The 19,513-nt window shown below is 40.6% G+C and overlaps 1 protein-coding gene across 1 annotated transcript in view; it reads right to left on the reverse strand.

Moving 5' to 3' along the window:
* Window positions 1–19,513, reverse strand: part of LOC131048686 (uncharacterized) — a 156,662-nt gene that overhangs the window by 115,089 nt on the left and 22,060 nt on the right. The window contains exon 2 of the mRNA XM_059213996.1: window positions 205–273. Within this exon, the coding sequence (XP_059069979.1) occupies window positions 205–273 (69 nt within the window). The remainder of the gene's footprint in view (window positions 1–204; window positions 274–19,513) is intronic.

Consider the following 19,513-nt stretch of genomic DNA (forward strand, 5'->3'; position numbering starts at 1 on the left):
GAGAGTTATTTATAGACAACATGCTTCGGAATATTTTTTTGTAAAACAATTTTATGTCATTTAATCCTGAATATTTTAGCTCAAATGTATTTTATACTTTTCTAAAGATCACATATTTTTCTAGTCAAAAACATGGCTACTATAACTATAACTAATAAGAACATCACCAAGTAAAATGCAGTATAACAATACACTTCCTCTTGCCTCATTAGAATCTGCCGCATCAACCTTCCTTCTGGCTTTCTTTGATTTAGTGATCTTTTGAATAGGTTCCTGAAACCAATCATGCAAAAAGGATCTACAAAAATGAGTCAATTTCAAACAAATCTTTCATTAACAAGGAAATTAACTTGTCGTCTTTTCAAGAAATAAAAGCATTTCAATGAGATATCCAAATGCTACAAGGGAAGAAGCAACTACAAAATGAATTTGTCATACACAAAGGATCTTAATGTTTCCAAGTATTTTAACAAATATAGGAAGTGCTAACAGGATAATTAGAAATTCGTTTTTTTTATTTTAGCTTGTTGGGAGCTGTTTGCCACCCCTTGCTTCTTGTTCTTATTAAAGTAGATCGCACTATCAGAGGTTCCCCTAATGAGAAAAAAGGCTCCAATGAATCCTACAAATACAACCCTGTTAAAGGAATTCATTTGATGCCATAAAATGAATTTAAATTTATAATCATTAAAGGAAAATGACTTTTTCATAAACAAAATGAAAAGATAAATGACTCCAAGCATTTCAATGAATATGACCCCTGCCGCCAGAATATCTACAAATTTTCTTCCCACATTGTTGAGATCTGGTAGGCCAACCTTGCTTCCCCGTTCTCTCAAAATATGTGGCTTTGCAATAGTTTCCTCTAATACTAAAGAGGAATCTATTAACACAACCCAATCAAATAAACTTCTTGAAAACAGAGTTCCAGAATGCTTTAGAATTGACCAACTAAACAAATTTTACATTAGTATTATAAATGAGGCAATATAGTTTTGACTACACTCTCAATTATTGAATATAAGAAACACCGAATAAAATGGAGCACAAATGTAATTTCCTCTTACCTCGTTAAAATTTATCACATCAAGCTTCCTTTTGGATTTTTTGGGTTTAGTGACCTTTTGAATATGTTCTTCTACAAAGCAAGAATCCTGAACCAAAACCATGGCAATCAAAATGGGCGTAATCAAAGAATTGACATTCCAAACATTTAAAGACACATAGCATTGCCAATGGCACATACAGCATGATCCAGAACAATAAAAAGCCAGAACTGAATTTATTATATACATAGAAACTAAATTCTTCCAAGCATTTCAACAAATACAGACATTGTCAATAGGCTATCCAGAAAATTGCTTCTCAACTTGCAGGGATCTATTAGTCCAACCTTGCTTTTTGTTCTTCTTAATTTACACGGATTATCAGTAGGTTTCTCTAAATGAAAAGAATACTCTAAAACATAAGTTTTCATTTAGTTTTGGAAACAACAACTTCCAAGTCATTTTTATGATACAAATGACAGCACAAGGAAATTAGCTAGTCTCTGAATCGTTGTAAAAAGAATATATAATTCTCAACATTCAGTATCCCAACAAGACAAACATTAAACACCTTTAAGAGACAAATCGGTGGCTCATAGATCATGGCAAATAAGGGCATCATTAGGTAAACTTTGTAAAATTAAAACTCCCTCACACGTTATTACGATCCATCACATCACAATCCTCTTTGGCTCTTTTAGATTTATTGCCCTTTCTAATGAATTCCTCTATAAGAAGGGAGTCATGAAGCATTTGGTAGAAGTTCAAACAGGATCCAGAAAAATTAACCAAACAATTTTCATGTACAAAAGTTTATTTCTTTCAATTACTTCATCATATACTTGCATTGCCAAGTAGAAATTTAACGTGTGTCAACATAAGAAAGCAAATTCTTCATAAACATAGATTCTGTAGTCAGCGTACTATGTCTATATTATGTTTCGATAATATTGGTTGTCCGACACTGTATTAATTGTTCGTATTAGTGTTTGTCAGTGTTGGGTAGTTATAAGTGTTGGTTGGTTGACGGTTGTGTTTCTCTTGGCAACTGTCGGGTCATTTAAATAGATTGTGTATCATCAAGGAAATTGGTATGATCTAATCATATCAACTCTGATCCCTGGCTGCTCATCTCTGGTCTTCTTCTATAATAATTTCATGTGTGAATCGAGACATTTTACCCCTATATCTGGTATGCATTGTCATCTTTATTATTAATTCATGTATTTAATTTATCAAAGTTTAAGAGAGTCAAATAAAAAAGAAGACAGACATCAAAGTTTACAAGCAGATTTTAAAGAAAAAGAAAGCTGATTTTATGATCACAAGGAGAGAGGAGCTAATTTTTCTTGGCAAAAATAATCCCAAACTTTTTTGGAAAGAACTTCAACCAAGAAAGAAGCAGATTGAAAATAATATCACGTCTACACAATGGTTTGATTATGCAAGGCAGCTTTATGAGCATGATATGGAGGTGGCCTCCCCGCCCTTGGTCAACATTCCCACAAATCTTTTCACTGTGCAAGAGATTGAATTGGGTATTAAGAAGTTGAGAGTTGGTAAAGCTAAAGATTTAGATGAGCTTCAAGCAGAATATCTCCAGTGGGGCATGTATGTCCTTGCTCCTCATATTACAAAAATATTCAATAACATCATCCTCCATGGGTTTCCTAAAGATTGGACAACAAGTCTTGCTGTACCTCTTTTCAAAAGCAGCGATGTTAATAACCCTTCCAATTATAGGACCATAATGATCAATCCTTTGTTTACTAAACTCTTTGGAAGCATGATAGAAAATAGAATCAGCAAATGGGCGGAAGAAAATCATAAACGTGCAAAGGGTCAAGCTGGTTTCAGACCTAAGCATTCCACATTTGACCATGGTATTACTTTGAGATAGATCATTGAAAAATCTTGGGAGAAGACGGAAGAAGTTTTTTGTTGCTTTGCTGATTTCAAGAAGGCTTTTGACACGGTCCCTAGAGATAAGCTTTAGCATAGGATGGAAGAACTTGCTATTCCGGTTCATCTTAGAGTTGTTGTTCATAGGCTTTATGAAGAGGTTAAAGTGATAATCAGAACTTCATATGGCATTTCAAACAGTTTTAAAAGTGATATTGGGGTCAGACAAGGGTGTCCTCTTTCTCCTACTTTGGTTGGCTAATACATTGACAAGCTTGAAGAATGGTTAAACATGCAAAATGGCGAAAGTATTCAACTGGATGAATTTGTGATAAGGCTGCTTCTTTATGCGAATGACCTCATTTTGATTGCCAAATCTGCCCTTGGTTTGCAAGAGCATTTATTTGCCCTTGAGCGCTTTTGTAATACAGTGGGAATGCAAGTTAACATCGACAAGACGAAAGTTATGGTTTTTTCAAATAAAAGGAAACAAAAGCAGCATAAATTTTACTTTGAAGACAGCATTCTTGAAGAAGTTACAGATTACAAATACCTTGGGATTGATTTTAACAAAAATCTTAGTTGGGAAGGTTGTAGGAGGAAAAGAACTTTAGGAGGTTGGAAAGCATTGTATGCTCTTCAAAATAAGTGCAGGGAGGAAGAGCTATGGGACTAGAGCACCATCCATTTGGTGTTGCCGGTTGTTCTTTATGGATGTGAAATTTGGGCCAGCAGTACCTCTGTCTCTCAATGGAAGCAAATAGAGAGAAAAGAAAAACATTTAATCACAAGCAAGTTCAAAATTGAAAGTACAGTTCCATATGATATCATGTTAAGTGAAGTGGGAGCTGCCTCTATTGAAGCAATTGTTATGGTGCGTCTCATAGCTATTTAAAAAGAACCGAGCAATTGGGAGGAGGTACATGGCCTAAAGTTGTTGTCAATGATTTATTGTGCAAAAGGAAAAAGACATGGATGCAGCAAAACATCAAATGGTTCAAAAAATGGAACATCTATTTGATTGCGTGTCCCACAAACAACAAGGAGATAAAGGTCTTCGTTATGGATAAGTTCTACAAAAAAAATTGGTGTATTGGGTTAGGTAGAAAGAAACAGTACTATATCAATGAGTTCAACCCCACTTATGATCATCTCCAAAAAGTCTGTATAGGGGCTAATATATCCTGGAGACCTAAAATCCTCATTGCTCAACTTAGAACCAACTCTCAGCATCTTTGATGTGAGACCGGGTAGTGGAAAAGGCCAAAAAAGACTTGGGAAGAAAGAGTTTACCTGTTTTGCAACACCGAGAGGGTGGAAACTGAAAAACATTTTATTTTGGAGTGTGAAGAACTTAAAGACAACAGGGACAAGTTTGTCAATATCTTAGCTGATAACACATGGAATAATTTATTCAGCAAGCAACATATAGAGAAGTTGGCTGCAGTCATCATCGACTTGCATAGGCAGAGATCTGCTCTTCAGAAGTTGGTTCAAATTGGAGAGGTTGTCCCATAGGCTATTCTTGGCCTCGTGGACATTAAAATTCTTTCTTTCTTTCTTCTTTCTTTCAAATATAGTAGTAAACAGAGTCTAAATTTTTCCTAACATTTCCACAAACACAGCCATTGCCAACAGAGCATCCAAAAACTACTCACCTTGTTAATTGTTACACCAAACTTAGTTCTTGATCTTCTTAGTTTAGATGGCTTTTCAAGAGATTCCTGTAAATGAAAGGAGCCCTCCAATGCATCTTGCAAACATAGCCATTCAAAGTAACTTCCCCTGAATGAATTTTTAGTGCGTTCTCTTGTGACATTTTCACACATCGCCCCATTGCAAATGGAGACCCCCTACTTTTTAGGCCCTTCCGGTCTTTTGGCTTTGTTTTTTGGGTCTTTTTTGCAGCAGTCTCGTCAATCTCTCTACTTTGCAAGTGTTTGGGGGTCATATTGATTAAATCTACTTTTTGTTTGAGCAAATTTGGTTAAGTCTAGAACTTGTTTCGTCAATTTTAGGGTTTCTGCCTTTATTCCTAGATTTTAGGGGTTTTTGTTAGGGTTTTGGAAAAACTGAACTTAGAACTGGAATCGGGACTCTTCAAGGAACCTCCTAGTAAAATTTGAGCAAATTCTGAGCACTTAGTATTTTTAGTAAGTTTCACTGCCTCCCGGATTGGTCTAATTTTGCCAAAAATCAAACTTACTATTTTTAGTAATTTCTATTTTTAGTAATTGCTATTTTTAGTAAGTGCTTTCCTGGCCTATTTTGCCCAAACCTTGACATTTTGAAACACTTACTATTTGCAAAAAAAAAAATTTTGCAGGTTCTTCGTAGGAAAACACTCAAAACTGAACATCCCTGAAGACGCTGAAGACTGAACACTCCTGAAGATCATTTCTAAATCCGAAAGAGTCAGAAGGCAGACAAGTTGGATCAAAAAAATGGTTTAGTTTGTAACTCCTATTCCAGAAGAGGAAAGCATGCAAAATCATCCAAGTTTGGAAATTCACATCAATCCACCAATGTCATCCTGATCCGAAAAATGGCCTGAAATTTCACTGTCTGAAAATTTGAAAGATCTTCCAAAATTTGCATTATAATTGTAATGTCCCCTACTTGATCTATTTCAATATACTAAAATTGATTGATATTCTTCAATTAATTATTAACAAGTTCTTATTTGTTTTCCTCATTAGATGATTAATTTCATGATTCATTGTTTTTAATATAGATATCAGACCCTGCTACTACTTCAGTTTAAGGGAGAAGGGTTTATGTATGTTACCAAAGCGCTTAGAGACCAAATACAATAGGTTCCCTCAAAGTTTATAGATCCAAGCCCTTACCTATCTTGGGTCTATACCCTCAAGGCTTATGGGTCGCTGATCCCCACCATATCTTGGGACTTAACCTATTGCTTGGATTTAGACTGCCCCTCTTTGGAACATCATTCCCATCTTCTTAAATACTGACAGTAATAACATGATTTAGACTATAAGTATACTAATTTCTTATGTATTATGAATATATATATGAAATTAAGTATGATTGTCATACATATTGCAGTCCATATTAATATTACTATTAATTCTACATGAAAACATTATCAAGTTTCATATATTAAGCATACATTCTCAGCTCATCCCCATGCATACCACCAAGAACAAAGATGTTACTGCCTGTAACTTAATAGCAGTTCTGATCTTATCAATCCATGGTGATGTTATTGGATGCTTTGATTCCTTTCCTTTAAATCTCTCAATGTGAGGGAGAGGTCACACCTCTTCATCATGCATGCCCTTTCGCAAGAGACACACCCTTTCACCATTAGCACCTTTTGAAAGAGTGCAACTCTTCATTATTTCTGCCCTTTGGAAGGAACATAACCTTTTATAATCAGATCTGCACTTCTTATTTAAATTAGATCTGCACTTCTCATTTTTCAAATTCTCCCCCCCTTAAATGAGTTTCTCTTCTCTCTTTTATATCTCACATTTGAGGAAGTCACAACTTATCATTTCATGCCTTTTGACCTTTCGTTAACTTTAATCAAATTTTAATTATATTTAATTATATTCTTTTATATTTTTATTTTTATTTTTATATTTATTCTTTTGTATTTTAATTTTATCATTATTTATTATTAAATTATATTTCAAAGTAGGGACATTACAATAATTCCTGGGGACCTGAAACCACTCTCAAACATCTTGAAAATATATATGAAATATAACTTAAAGTATAAGAATTTATACTTAAATGTTATATTTCATATATATATACATGTCCTGAATGAAGAAAAATAATGAAAATCCTTCCCCAAGTCAATTGAGCGCCCAAGTTTGGCCAAGGGCGCCAAACAAAGGAGTCCATGGAGAACATGAAGAATATGAAAATCCTTGCCTAGGTGGTTTTAGCACCCATACTTCACCAAGGGCGCCAAAGTGAAGTTGACATGGAAAGCATGGAAAATTGTGAATTCCACCACTTAGTGAAAATTCTGCCCTCTCCAAGGGAGGGTGCCAAAGTGGAGTGCACAAGGAGAATGGAGAAAGTTTAGAATTCCATGCCTAAAGGAGATTAGCGCCCAAGCCATGATGAAGGCGCCAAAGAGGTGTTATCCTGGAAAACCTTCAATGTGATGAAATTCCTTCTTCCTAGCAAAATTCCACCCTAAGACATGGAAGGGTGCCAAAGTGGATGATGCATGGAAAAATATTGAAGTTAGGAATTCCTTGCCTTAGGAGAATTGCGCCTAAGGAAGGTACCAGGGCGCTAAAACTTGATGGTCATGGAAAGCTTCAAAATCACAAAAATCCTTACCAGCGCAGAATCATTGCCCAAGTCCAAAGGCAGGTGCCTAAGTCAAAGTATCATGGAAGAGCATGGAAAGGATGAATTTCCTCTATCAAAGTCAAAATTCCAGGCCCAATAAGGAAGTTGAAAATTTTCTAAGGCACGCTGAATTTCACATTCCACACCTAAGTTTGAAAGTCCAAGATGGAAATTTCCAAGGCAAAGGAAAATTTTCAGGGTCAAGGAGGATTGGAAATGCAATAATTTTAAAATTTCTATTTTAGACAGCAAATCTTATTAAAATCCGAAAATTTTGCAAATTTGGAATCGTGAGAGATTTCTCTCTCTACTGGACTCAGGTCCTAAATTTTAGGGAAATTCCTAAAAAATAGGAAATGTGGCAAAGTGGTCAACAAGCTCCCTGCGGAAGTGATGAATTCAAAGAGCACAAAAAATTCCTTCCTCGAGAAAGAATTGTGCCCAAGAAGAAGAAATTCCAAGAAAGTGAAAAAATTGACTAAGTGATGGAAATTCCTTCCTTCACAACAGGATTCTTAGAAAAGGTGAGAATTTGGCAAGTGTTGGAAATTCCTTCCTTCACGACGGAATTCGTAGAAATTGACTAAGTGATGGAAATTCCTTCCTTCACAACAGGATTCTTAGAAAAGGTGAGAATTTGGCTAAGTGTTGGAAATTCCTTCCTTCACGACGGAATTCGTAGAAATTGACTAAGTGATGGAAATTCCTTCCTTCACAACAGGATTCTTAGAAAAGGTGAGAATTTGGCTAAGTGTTGGAAATTCCTTCCTTCATGACGGAATTCGTAGAAAAGGTGAAAATTTGGCTAAGGCATGAAGAATTTCCTTCCTCAGGGGTAAGGAACAAATTTCTTTCCAAAGGAGAATTCCTTCACAACATGAATTCCACGCCGGGATAAATTGAAGGTAAAAAAAAAAAAAAAAACCAAGGCAAAGAAGGAATCAAGGATGAACTGAATAAGAAATTTTCCCTCGAGAATTTTTTGAAAAATCCATTCTCAGGCATCAAATCACATCCAAATTTCAAAATTTTCATAGATTTGGATTCGTAGGAGAATTCTCCCCCCCCTGGACTTGAAACCCTAATTTGTGGAAAATTCCTAAAAAATAGGAAATATGCAAAATTGATGAAAAACTTTCTTCAAGAAAGGAAAGTTGAAGAGACTTCAAGAAAATTCTTCCTGAATCGAATTTTCCTTCTCCAACAATTACAGATGTGCAGGACCGGATGTACGACAGCAGGATCCACTTGCATGGCGAGGATCTATTGAACACGTGGCAGTAGAGTGGCGCATTCATTACCGGAATATTTGACCAAATGGCGACCCAGTCATTGCATGTTGAATTTATGGCAGATTCCTTTTGCATGCAGCCGCCGCATGTAGAGATGGTGGTGCATTTATGGCATCATGGGGCGATTTTGCAGAGTGGGCACTTTTAAAATGTAATGGTTAGTTAATGCTTTATGGGTGCCATTTTCGGCAGGATTGTAATTAATTGTATATGGGCATTATGGGTTATTAATTGGAGATTCCCACCTTGTTGCATCTTGAGTGGAGAATCTTTTGGGCAAACCCTAATTAGGGTTTTGCATGTAATCATGGCTTGAGGCCTATATAAAGGGGTGACCCCCCATCATTTGTGTAGGAGGGAGCTTTGTATGAAATTGTTACGATAAGTTTTGAGATAATAACAGTGAAACATTGTTCTCTGATGGTGTCCACTTAAGTTATTTTTTTTAAAGCTTGCATGGTTTCACCTTCCTCACTTAGAGTAGAAGTAGTATAGTACTATGATTTTAATGGAGAATGTAATGGTGTTTAATGAATTTCCATGGTTCATACTTTTTGCATCTTGCTGATTGTAAGTTGCAGTGTAAAGTTAGTCTGAGCCACATAAATTTGTGCTAAGTTCGATTGTGGATAGTCGTTTGGATTGCGTCGTTTTTGGGTATTCAAATGTACTTTCTCGATTTGAAAATCCTCTAGCATCCCCAGAAGATTGCACCGGTTCTTGCGAAGTTGTAGTTGATCTTGGCGAAGCACAGCTTGGTTTATTTGGAATTTGTCCACCAAAGCACTATTCATTGTTATCACTGCCCTTAGGAGTAGATTTAGATCCTTCTAAACCCTTTCCCCTTTACTTTCAGTTCATTTTAGTCCGTTCAAAGCAACAACATCACAGAATTGTCATATCCGATGATGGAGTTCCAGCCACAACAAAGAAGTGAAAGAATGATGCAAACGTAAGGCCCCTTGGATTGCCAACAATCACATCAACCAACTGAGTCACGTCCGTAGCATAAAGGAACCTTGGAGTCGATTGTTTGAACTTAAAGCAATCTTAGCATGCAAACGCACTTTGATCAAGAGAGAGTGAAGTGACAGTTAGGCAACTTTATTCTGTGTTCGACGTTGTCATAAAAAACACATCAACACGTTCCTAAGTAATTAATTCAATATTGTAAAGTATTACAAAAGTGAGCAAATGATCTTATTCTAGTCCCTCAATTATTTTGTATTAAGTATCATAGAATCACAAAGTTCATTTTTTGCTCATTCGAGCATCCACGTTACAAACTTATTACAAATACCAGCTCCTTTCGAGGAAACTTATTACAAATACTAGCTCCTTTCGAGCACCAAACTAGAAACAACAATTGGAAGACCAAGGGTCACACCTTAGAAATCCACTTTAAACAACCAATGGAAGACCAAGAGTCACAACTTAGAATTCTACACAAAGGTGTCCCTCATGGGAGTTGAACTTGGGTCTCCACATTGAGAACTCAATGCTTTAACCAGCTAAGCTCAACCCCTTGGACAGTCCCTCAATTATTGAAATTATTGTACTCAAAATAAATATGGACAACATGCCATGCAACAACATAACCAAAATTTATCCTTTAGCGTATAGCATAAGAACAGACTCGTACATAACCCAAATGTATCCAGCAGTGTCAAACTGAGAAAGCCAAAGAGTGAAAATTGACTCAACCATTGGCAAAATTTAGAACCAATATTCAGCGAGATACCCAGCATATTAAAAGGAGCACAAAATAGAATTCTCACAAGAAGACCATGCAAAGTTTTCGAACTTTCTAAATTGGCAGAGCCTGAAAGGCCAAACCAATTCAATTTGATTTGAACTCAAACTGAAGCAGACACATAAGTCTCAGCAAGTCCAAGCTGACTCTTGTGAGTGACTATGTTCTTAAAACTTACTAAAATGAGTAACAGGGATTAATGTACTAACTACTAAATAATAAGAGCATACATCAGACTGTCATTTGGATATAAACATGGGAACCTTATCACAACAACAATCCAGGTTCAAACCATGCAGACATCCCTCAGAATCCTGGCTTCCACTTATCCTTATGGTTAAAACTTCATTAGGTGAATTTTAACATTGTAGATTTAAACTTTCAAGATGCCAAAAAGTTCATCATATGATTTCCCTGACTTAAGTAAGAACTATTTTATCAACTGGTTCCTTGATTAAACCATAAAGGAATATAGATGTGTTGTTCCTAGGGAGTATTTGCTTTTGACATCTGTTTCAAGAATTTTAGTGCAGTATCATTTCTTCAATAAGGTCTCTCAGAATGTAATACATTCCCCTATTTAATTGTAGCATGAAAAGAAAATTCAATGCTAAATTATTTTATTATCCTGAAATTCCACACACAAGTGTCTATTTGGTTCTTACTATTCACCCCTCAACCACAATATGAACATAGTTGTGTTCAAAATCCTGACTATAATGTTCCAAATCAGGGCATTTAGATTTAAGACCAGTAAAGTACCAAAAATTCTATTTATTCTCTAGTTTATTTTTCAACTGGTAAGTAAACCCCTTCCTCCTATAATTATTTAACAGTTGACATTATAATTGTAGCTTCTTGTAGTGTGGTTTTCAATTCTACAATGTGATCATACTTGGTCCTTTTTCTCTCAGCTTGTGATTTCTGAAAATGACTTGCACAATGTCCTCAATTTAGTCTTCACTTACTAACAACTTACTCTTGTTTCTTAACATTACTTGTGATTTTGACATGCTGAGCACCAACACTTTTCAGACACGTTTTTTTGGCCTCTTCATTAATTGAATCCCATCTCATCAATTAGAACTTTCAATTTGAAACCCAAAGATCAAATAGTTCATTCATGACAAGATAAAAGTTTAATCATCTGATATTATACTGCACCCTACATTCATTATTGATCCTGGCTAAATGTTGCTATTAGTAGCCACACCTGTTTGATCACCAGTTAAATAGCAAATGTTGGCGGCATATTGTATGTACGGGAATAATAAGTAATTAAGTAATTAGGAAGTACTTTGTTTAGTAATGTAATGGAGGGTAGGTAGTTACGGGTGCGACAGTTGTCCCTCGCACCCCCTCAATACCTTTATATACCATGTGATGTAACTTGCCACTATGACGATTATGAATGGAATGGTATCTTTTCTGTTGGCTAGCAATTGATATACATTGTGTGACTTAATACATTATGACTGTGTTTATTTGAAATCTATGGCATTACTATTCTTTGTTATGTATTCCATCCGCATGCATTAAATTGTTCGCCCAGCGGGAAAACATCCGGCGTCATTGCCGAGTTAAACATGGGAATGACAGGAGTATACTACATGGCACAACGATAATGGGCCAACCATTGAATGAAGGGAGGAGCAGCCCCAAGGAAGAAGAACCCGAAGAATTGTTTGAAGGGGAAAGGGCATTGACAGTAGACTTTAGGTGCATACTGCAAGCGTCCATTGAAACTCACGTACGAAGGGAAGCAGAACTCGAAGACATTCCTGAGAGTGTTGTGTGGACTTCCCTCGAAGTGAGCCCTGCGGTCAACCAGTTGATGAACAACCTGCCCAACCTATTGGCACAAGCTTTCCTTGCCCTTCAAAACTGCCAAGAGGAAACATACCATGAGAACCGGCGGCAACAAATCTTACAGCAATTTGAAGAGAGGAGTCGTTGCGAGGAGGAAGAACGTGACGAAATCCGTCGGCGAACCTTCAATCTCACGGAACGAAGGAATTGATGCCCATGACGTTAAATAAGGATACAAACCGTGTGCCGAAGGGACAAGAAGAAGATGGGCACAAGGCAACAACGAGGGCACTTAGGTTGGAGCAACAAGCTGAACATCGGAGACGGCTGAAGAAAATTGCTAAAGAAGGAAGCGGGAATGGCAATAATGGCTCGAGTGGCGAGGGCCAAGTTTTTGTGTTAATAGAAACAACTAGGAAGCGGTTGAGGGACCTTTCCCTCACGTTGGAGGAGATTGGCAACGGGACAACTGTAGAGCTGTACACACCATTTAGAGGTGACGAGACCAAGAGAGAAAAGGAGACTGAGACCGAGAACAGAGAAGTGTGAGATACCAGTGTGACCGAAGATGTCAAGAGGACACAAGGGCACAGTAGTAGAAGCAATTTGTTCAGTTCAGGCTCATCACACCCTGGTAGTCAGAGTAACCTGGTGGGACCCAACGTACCAAATCTCAGCGGACCACTTTCTGGAGGACAAGTGTCTGGACTCTGGAGGACCAGTTTCTGGAGGGTCGAGTTCTGGAGGGCAGATTGGGCCATAGCCAAGGAGCATAATGGCGAACAAGCAAAAGTTGCCTAAATTCACTGGAGACTGGAAAGAAGATCATGTACGGCATTGTCGGACATGTGAGACGATCTGGTCGATCAAAGTAGTAGCCGACAAAGTTGAATGGGTGGTGCAATTCCCTGCCACCCTACGTGGGGTAGCCATCAACTAGTACTCCGATACAGATAAGACAAAGGTAGGAACTTGGGACGAGCTACAGAAAGCCTTCGAGACAGAGTTTCGACTCCTTCGGGACAACAATGAAATCGTCGCGGAAATCCTGAGTACGAAGCAAGGAAAACAGGAGACAGTTAGAGCATATAGCCGGCGATTGAAGGAACTGCTGGGAAAGATGGACAACCAGTTGGCTAATGGATTAAAGAAAAGGTGGTTCGTGGAGTGTCTGAAATCATCCCTCAAGAAGAAAATGAAAATTGTACCACCCACGTCCTATGAAGATGCCTACAACCGCGCGATGGACCTGGAAAGTGAAGGCAAGACGACTGGGAAGAAGAAAGACAAGTCCTCTGGTGACGAGGAATCCTCAAATGGAAGTAGCAGCGATGAGGGATCCAACAAGAAGGTGCAAGCCCTCCAGAAGGACATGCACTGCATGATGAAAGAATTTAAAAGTATGAAGGGAAGCACGAGCAAGAATGAGGAAGTGTGGTGCACCGAGTGTAAGGAGGAAGGTCATACAAAAGGCACCTCTCCTAAAAAGGCCTTCTGTGAAATTTGCCAAGTGTTGGGACACTCCAACAAAGAGTGTCCCTACAATATGAAGACACGAGAGAATCAGGTGCTCTTCACCCAAGAGCAGTCGTTGCCATCCGCTGCGGCAGGCACATCCCAACCCCAAGCCAAAACCACGGCATCATCTGGCAATTACAGAGGTAACCAAAGGGGAGGAAGAGGCAACAACAACCGGAGCCGAATGCAGTATGACGTTAAAGGACGGCCAATAATTCAATGTCGGGCCTGCAACCAGTGGGGGCATTTTGCGCGGGATTGCCAAAACACTAAAACCCCTTAGAATTTGTGCAGATGGTGTGTTCCTGGCGACCACGACGATACAAATTGCCCCAAGCCCGGAGTGAATCTATTAAATATTGAAAAACCTGGTGAGGAAAAGGAGGTGTTGGGACACAACCGGGCACAAGCAAAGAAGGCCAGCTACCGGAACCCTCATACAGAAAAAGAAAGAGCACTGGAGGCAGACGGTGAGATTGAACGAGGCATGATGACAGAACAACGGGCAATGACGAAGGCGGCGAGCACCTCATCTCGTACGGAGGCAGAGAAAAATATTATGCCTGAAGTCTTGAAGATGGAGGTACCGGTAAAGGTGCAGGACCTTCTCGAAACAATGCCACAACTGAGGACTACCATCCTGAGCTTTGTGCATAGCACGGCCCACACATTTTCCTACACATCTTCAAACCAACTGGAAGTCCTAGTCAGCCCTTCGGCTGACCCAATGCTACTGCCCGTCAATAGTAGTTGGCACCCCGCAGTGGTAAAGATGAGAATCCCTGGGACCATTCTTACGGATACCATTGTGGACAGAGGATTTGGAGTAAACGTATTGCTGGAGGAAACGTGGAAGAAGCTGGGAAAGCCACCACCCACATTTAATCTGGTGGGAGCAGACCAGCATGGTATTAAGCCGCTCGGCACCCTGATGGCCCAACAGGTGACCATTGGCACACAACCCTTCTTATTGGATTTTGTGGTAATCGCCCTTAAGAAGAAGCGCTACGACACCATCTTAGGGAGAGGGTGGTTGGTGACAACGAAAGTAAATCACAACTAGAAGAGGAACACCCTCTCCATGGAGAAAGGTGGGCGGAAGTATGTCATTGATCTCCACACACAAATGGTAAGCGAGGAGTTGGCGTCTTCCTCGGAGTCTGAATCAGAGGAAGAGACAACTGGTGTGGATGAAGGAAAGGAGCCGATGGAACCAAATAGTGAAGGAGTGTTGGAACTCGATGGTTGCTCAGAGGACGACATGTGCTCATTAAATGGACTCTTAAATTGGCAGATGGAGGACTATGAGTTGTTCCAATGCAACACACTCCAGATACAAGAGTCAGATGAGAAAGATGTGATCCCACCAGAGTACGGAGAATACAGAGAAGGGGAGGCCCGAGTGGATGACGCTCCCGCACATCAGTTTGATAAAGACAAACCTATTAAGTATGAGGAGTCCAAGTTGAAGGTGACCAACCTGGGAAAGGAGGAAGACCCCAAAAACATATTGGTGGGGGACGATTGGGATCCCGTGTTCAAGGCAGCAGCTTTTAAAATCTTTTTGGAGTATAAGGATGTTTTCGCCTGAACATATAAGGATCTGAAAGGAGTGCCCCCCGAGCTGTGTGTACATCGCATTCAACTGGTACCTGGAGCCCAGCCGGTGCGGAAGAGGTCGTACCGGATGAACAGAAACTATGCTGCAAGGGTCAATGAGCAAATAGAGACGATGTTGGAAGCTAGCATCATCTTCCAGGTCCAGACCAGAGAATGGGTGTCTCCGATTGTCATTTCCTTAAAGAAAGAGGGCAATCAAATCCGGATCTGTGTCGATTTTCGGTGCCTGAATGCAATCACTATCAAGAATCCTTTTCCCATACCTTTCACGGATAGCATATTGGAAGAGGTAGCCGGCCACGAAATGTATTCCTTCATGGACGGGTTTTCAGGATACAACCAGATCTCGATCGTCGAGGAGGATAAGCTCAAGACCACCTTCGTGGTGGACGACGGCGTGTACGCATATAATCGGATGTCATTCGGTCTATGCAATGCGCCTGCAACTTTTCAAAGGATCATCCTACACATCTTTAACAAGATGTTTGTGGGAAACTTTAAGGCTTTCCTCGACGATTGGTCGATTTACAGTGGGCAGGACACACATCTAGTAGCCCTAAGGGAATGCATGGAGTGATGTTGGAGGGCAAGGTTGGCACTCAACCCTAAGAAGTGTTGATTCATGCTACCGCAAGGCAAACTGCTCGGGCACATTGTTTGTAAAGCGGGGTTGAAGACGGATCTGGACAAGGTATGGGTGATCGTGGAAATGGAGCCTCCCACAGATGTCACCGGGGTAAAATCCTTCATGGGCCATATCAGCTACTATAGAAGGTTTATAAAGAACTTTGCTCAGATATCCTACCCCTTGGACAAGCTCACTCGGAAGGGCGAGTTGTACACATGGGGGACCCCGGAAGGTGAAGCTTTTGAGGAGTTGAAGACCAGGCTGGTGGCGGCCCCCATCCTCGCATATCCGAATTGGGACAAGGAGTTCCATGTCCACGTAGATGCCTCTAATTTCCCAATTGGTGCCACATTAGCTTAGGTGGGCAACCATGGATTGGACCATACAATCTATTTTGCGAGTAGATTATTGTCTAAAGTTGAAAAGAACTACAGCAACAGAGCGAGAGGCCCTAGGAATTGTATATGCAGTGCAGAAGTTTCGACACTAGCTTCTGGCCACACTATTCACGTTTTACGTGGACCACCAAGCCCTGATGTACTTGGTCAACAAACCAATTATTAAAGGAAGGATCAGCCGATGGCTACAACTGTTGCAGGAGTTCACAATCACCATCATTGTGAGCCTCGGAAAAAGCCATGTGATAGCTGATCAACTATCATGAATAAGGTCGGGGGAGCCACCTAAGGGGGTTAATGATGAATTTCCGAATGCTCACCTATTCCAGATCGCAGTATTGCCATCATCGTAACTGCTATCGGGGAATATCTCTCCACTTTCGTGTTCCTGCAAGGTATGCCACCTGGGGAACAGAGGAAACTCGTGTTGAGAAGTCGTACATTCCAGTTAATTAATGGATTGTTGTACAAAATAGGGCCCCACCAGGTATTGCGTCGGTGTGTAATGGAGGAAGAGGTGCCAAGCGTTCTGAGGGAGGCACATGAGGGCCCCGCGGGAGGCCATATGGGACCTAACACTATCGCACGAAAGGTGCTACTTGCAGGCTTATGGTGGCCCACATTGTATAATGACGCCCGAGAGTGGGTAGTGGGATGCGATACGTGTCAAAGAGCCAGGAAGCCACTGAAGAGGGATTTCATGCCCCTCAACCCCTCGCATGTTGAAGAGCTGTTCGAGCGCTGGGGGCTAGATTTTATTAGGCCGCTCAAGGCCAGCCGTGCCAGGATGTGTCGCTACATTGTGGTAGCCACAGAGTATTTAACTAAATGAGTAGAAGCGCAAGCCTTGCCTAACAACTTAGCCTTGAGTACCGCAAAATTCATTTATGAACAGATAATCACGTGATATGGCATCCCCATCCACTTGACCAGTGACAGGGGTGGACACTTTGTGAACCACGTCATCAAATTACTCACGGCTGAATTCAAAAAATTTCACTCGTTGTTCAGCCCTTATTACCCACGAGCCAATGCGCAAGCCGAGGCTACCAACAAGATCCTAGATGGAGTGATTTATAAATTGTGCGGAGTCAAGGGAGAAGATTGGTAAGAAAAGTTACCCTCTGTGTTGTGGGCCTACCGCACCACCTACAAGGTGACTACGGGTCAGACGCCATTCCAACTTATGTACGGGCAGGAAGTGGTTGTGCCAGCCGAGTTCATGGTGCCAAGCCTCCGCATCGCCATTGAGAACAGACTCGGGGATATGGAGAGCCTAAGGGAGAGGTTATATGACTTGAACAAATTGGACGAGAAAAGGATGATGGCTCAATGGGCCACAAGGCAACCCAACAACGCAGGAAGATGTGGCATCACAAACACTTAAAGCGAATGAGGCTCACCCCGAGACAACTAGTGCTGAAGTACAATGGGCACAATGAGATTAAACCCGGCAAATTCAAAGTAAGGTGGCTAGGGCCATATAAAGTTCGAGAAGTCGCTAAAAACGGGTCAATCAAGTTGTGGACACTAGATGGACGGGAGGTTCCGGACATCGTTAATGGGTCGAAACTAAAACCATTTCATGAGCACAGGCAGAGGAACGGCCTGAAATCTTCCCGTGGAGATACTTAGGTAAAATTAATTAAAAAAAAATTAGAGAACTCACCGTACGGCCGAGATATTAAAAAATCGTACAAATGAAAGAGAAAAACATCCGTATTGTCAAGTCATTAAAACCGTACGGACAAATTAAAACATATTAAATCCGTACATTGGCAAAACTGAGCACATTGAAATCCGTATGGCTCAGAGGAGCAAATCGCAATCCGTATGGCTACAGGAGGAGAGGAACATCGTATGGGCACAGGTGATGAGGAGGCTGTACGACCGTTGGACAAGGAGGACAACGTACGGCCGAAGGAGAGACAGAGGGTCGTACGGTGATATCGACTAAAAATTCGTACGGTCTTCGGCGTAGGCAAAGGGTCGTACAGCCGCAAGTAGAAGAGGACAATCCGTACATTGCCAGGAGATTTTCGTATGGCCACTAGAAAGAGAATCTTGTACGGTCAAGCAACTATTCCGTACGGTCGAACAAGCTCGAGCAACAATTATGTACATCGTACAGGGTGAAACATGTACACTAGAGGTAATCAAGAGTTCCATACGGACAGGAAGGAGTTTGTACAAGAGGCAGGAGTTTTAATCCGTACATCACATAAGGAATCGTGCATAGCAGAAATCCGTACTTAAACAACCAAATCCGTATAGGGCAATACACAACGTGGGAGACCGTACAAGGGGGCGCCATAGGTCAGGGAGTTCGTACATGACAAAGCCAGGAGCAAACTAAAGTCGCACAAGCAATATGGTAGAGAAAAATAACGGCATTTGAAAAATATTATGTGTGGCCGGAATTTTTATTTTTTTTTATTATAAGGGGAGTCGGGAGTCCCATTCAAACACGCCACGAATCTCTCTGTGTGGCGGAAGTGTCTAGTCAACAGCGGCGTGGGGTATCAAGGGGGAGTAGGTAGCCAACGATGGCATCCGAGCTGATATCTTACAGGTCGGCGACAGGGGTGTCGTGGGACACCCCCGGCAAGACTCGCCGACACGGAGAGGAATTTTTCTAGCAAAACGTGGGGTAGTATTCAGGATCCCACATATTGAGGGGAGTAAGCACATGCGGAAATTTGTTACCCTAACCCTATTTTTCTTTTATATTTAAGGGCACAAGAGACAAAAGAGAAATCAATTAATGGACCCCAACGGAGGAAATAACTGGAAAAGACAGTTGCAGCAGTTACCTGCTACAGTGTCGTCACCATCTGCCAACAAGAAAGATATTCCGATTTTGCCTTCGGGTGTCAAAGTAAAAGGCGCAGCAGCAAAGGCAAGGGCAAAAAGGTACAACCTAAAGTGCAGAGTCAGATGGCAGCGAAAGATGATGTGACCGTCGACACCATTACTTTCGAGGGTTTGAGTGGAGCAGATTGTAGAAAATGGTGGACCGAGACCCCGCATGATGATCCTGTGACAACACAACTGCGACAGGCACAGGTACACTGGGCCATTCAGATGCCCATATTTTCCATCAAAGATTTCGAGGTCATGTTGAGGGCTATGATTGGTGCATACGACAGCCACACGCGACAGTCGGTGTTCGACTATGAGCACCACCAGGTTACGGTCTCTTTGGCTTC

Source organism: Cryptomeria japonica, chromosome 2 (genome assembly GCF_030272615.1).
Source record: "Cryptomeria japonica chromosome 2, Sugi_1.0, whole genome shotgun sequence".
Lineage (NCBI taxonomy): Eukaryota > Viridiplantae > Streptophyta > Pinopsida > Cupressales > Cupressaceae > Cryptomeria > Cryptomeria japonica.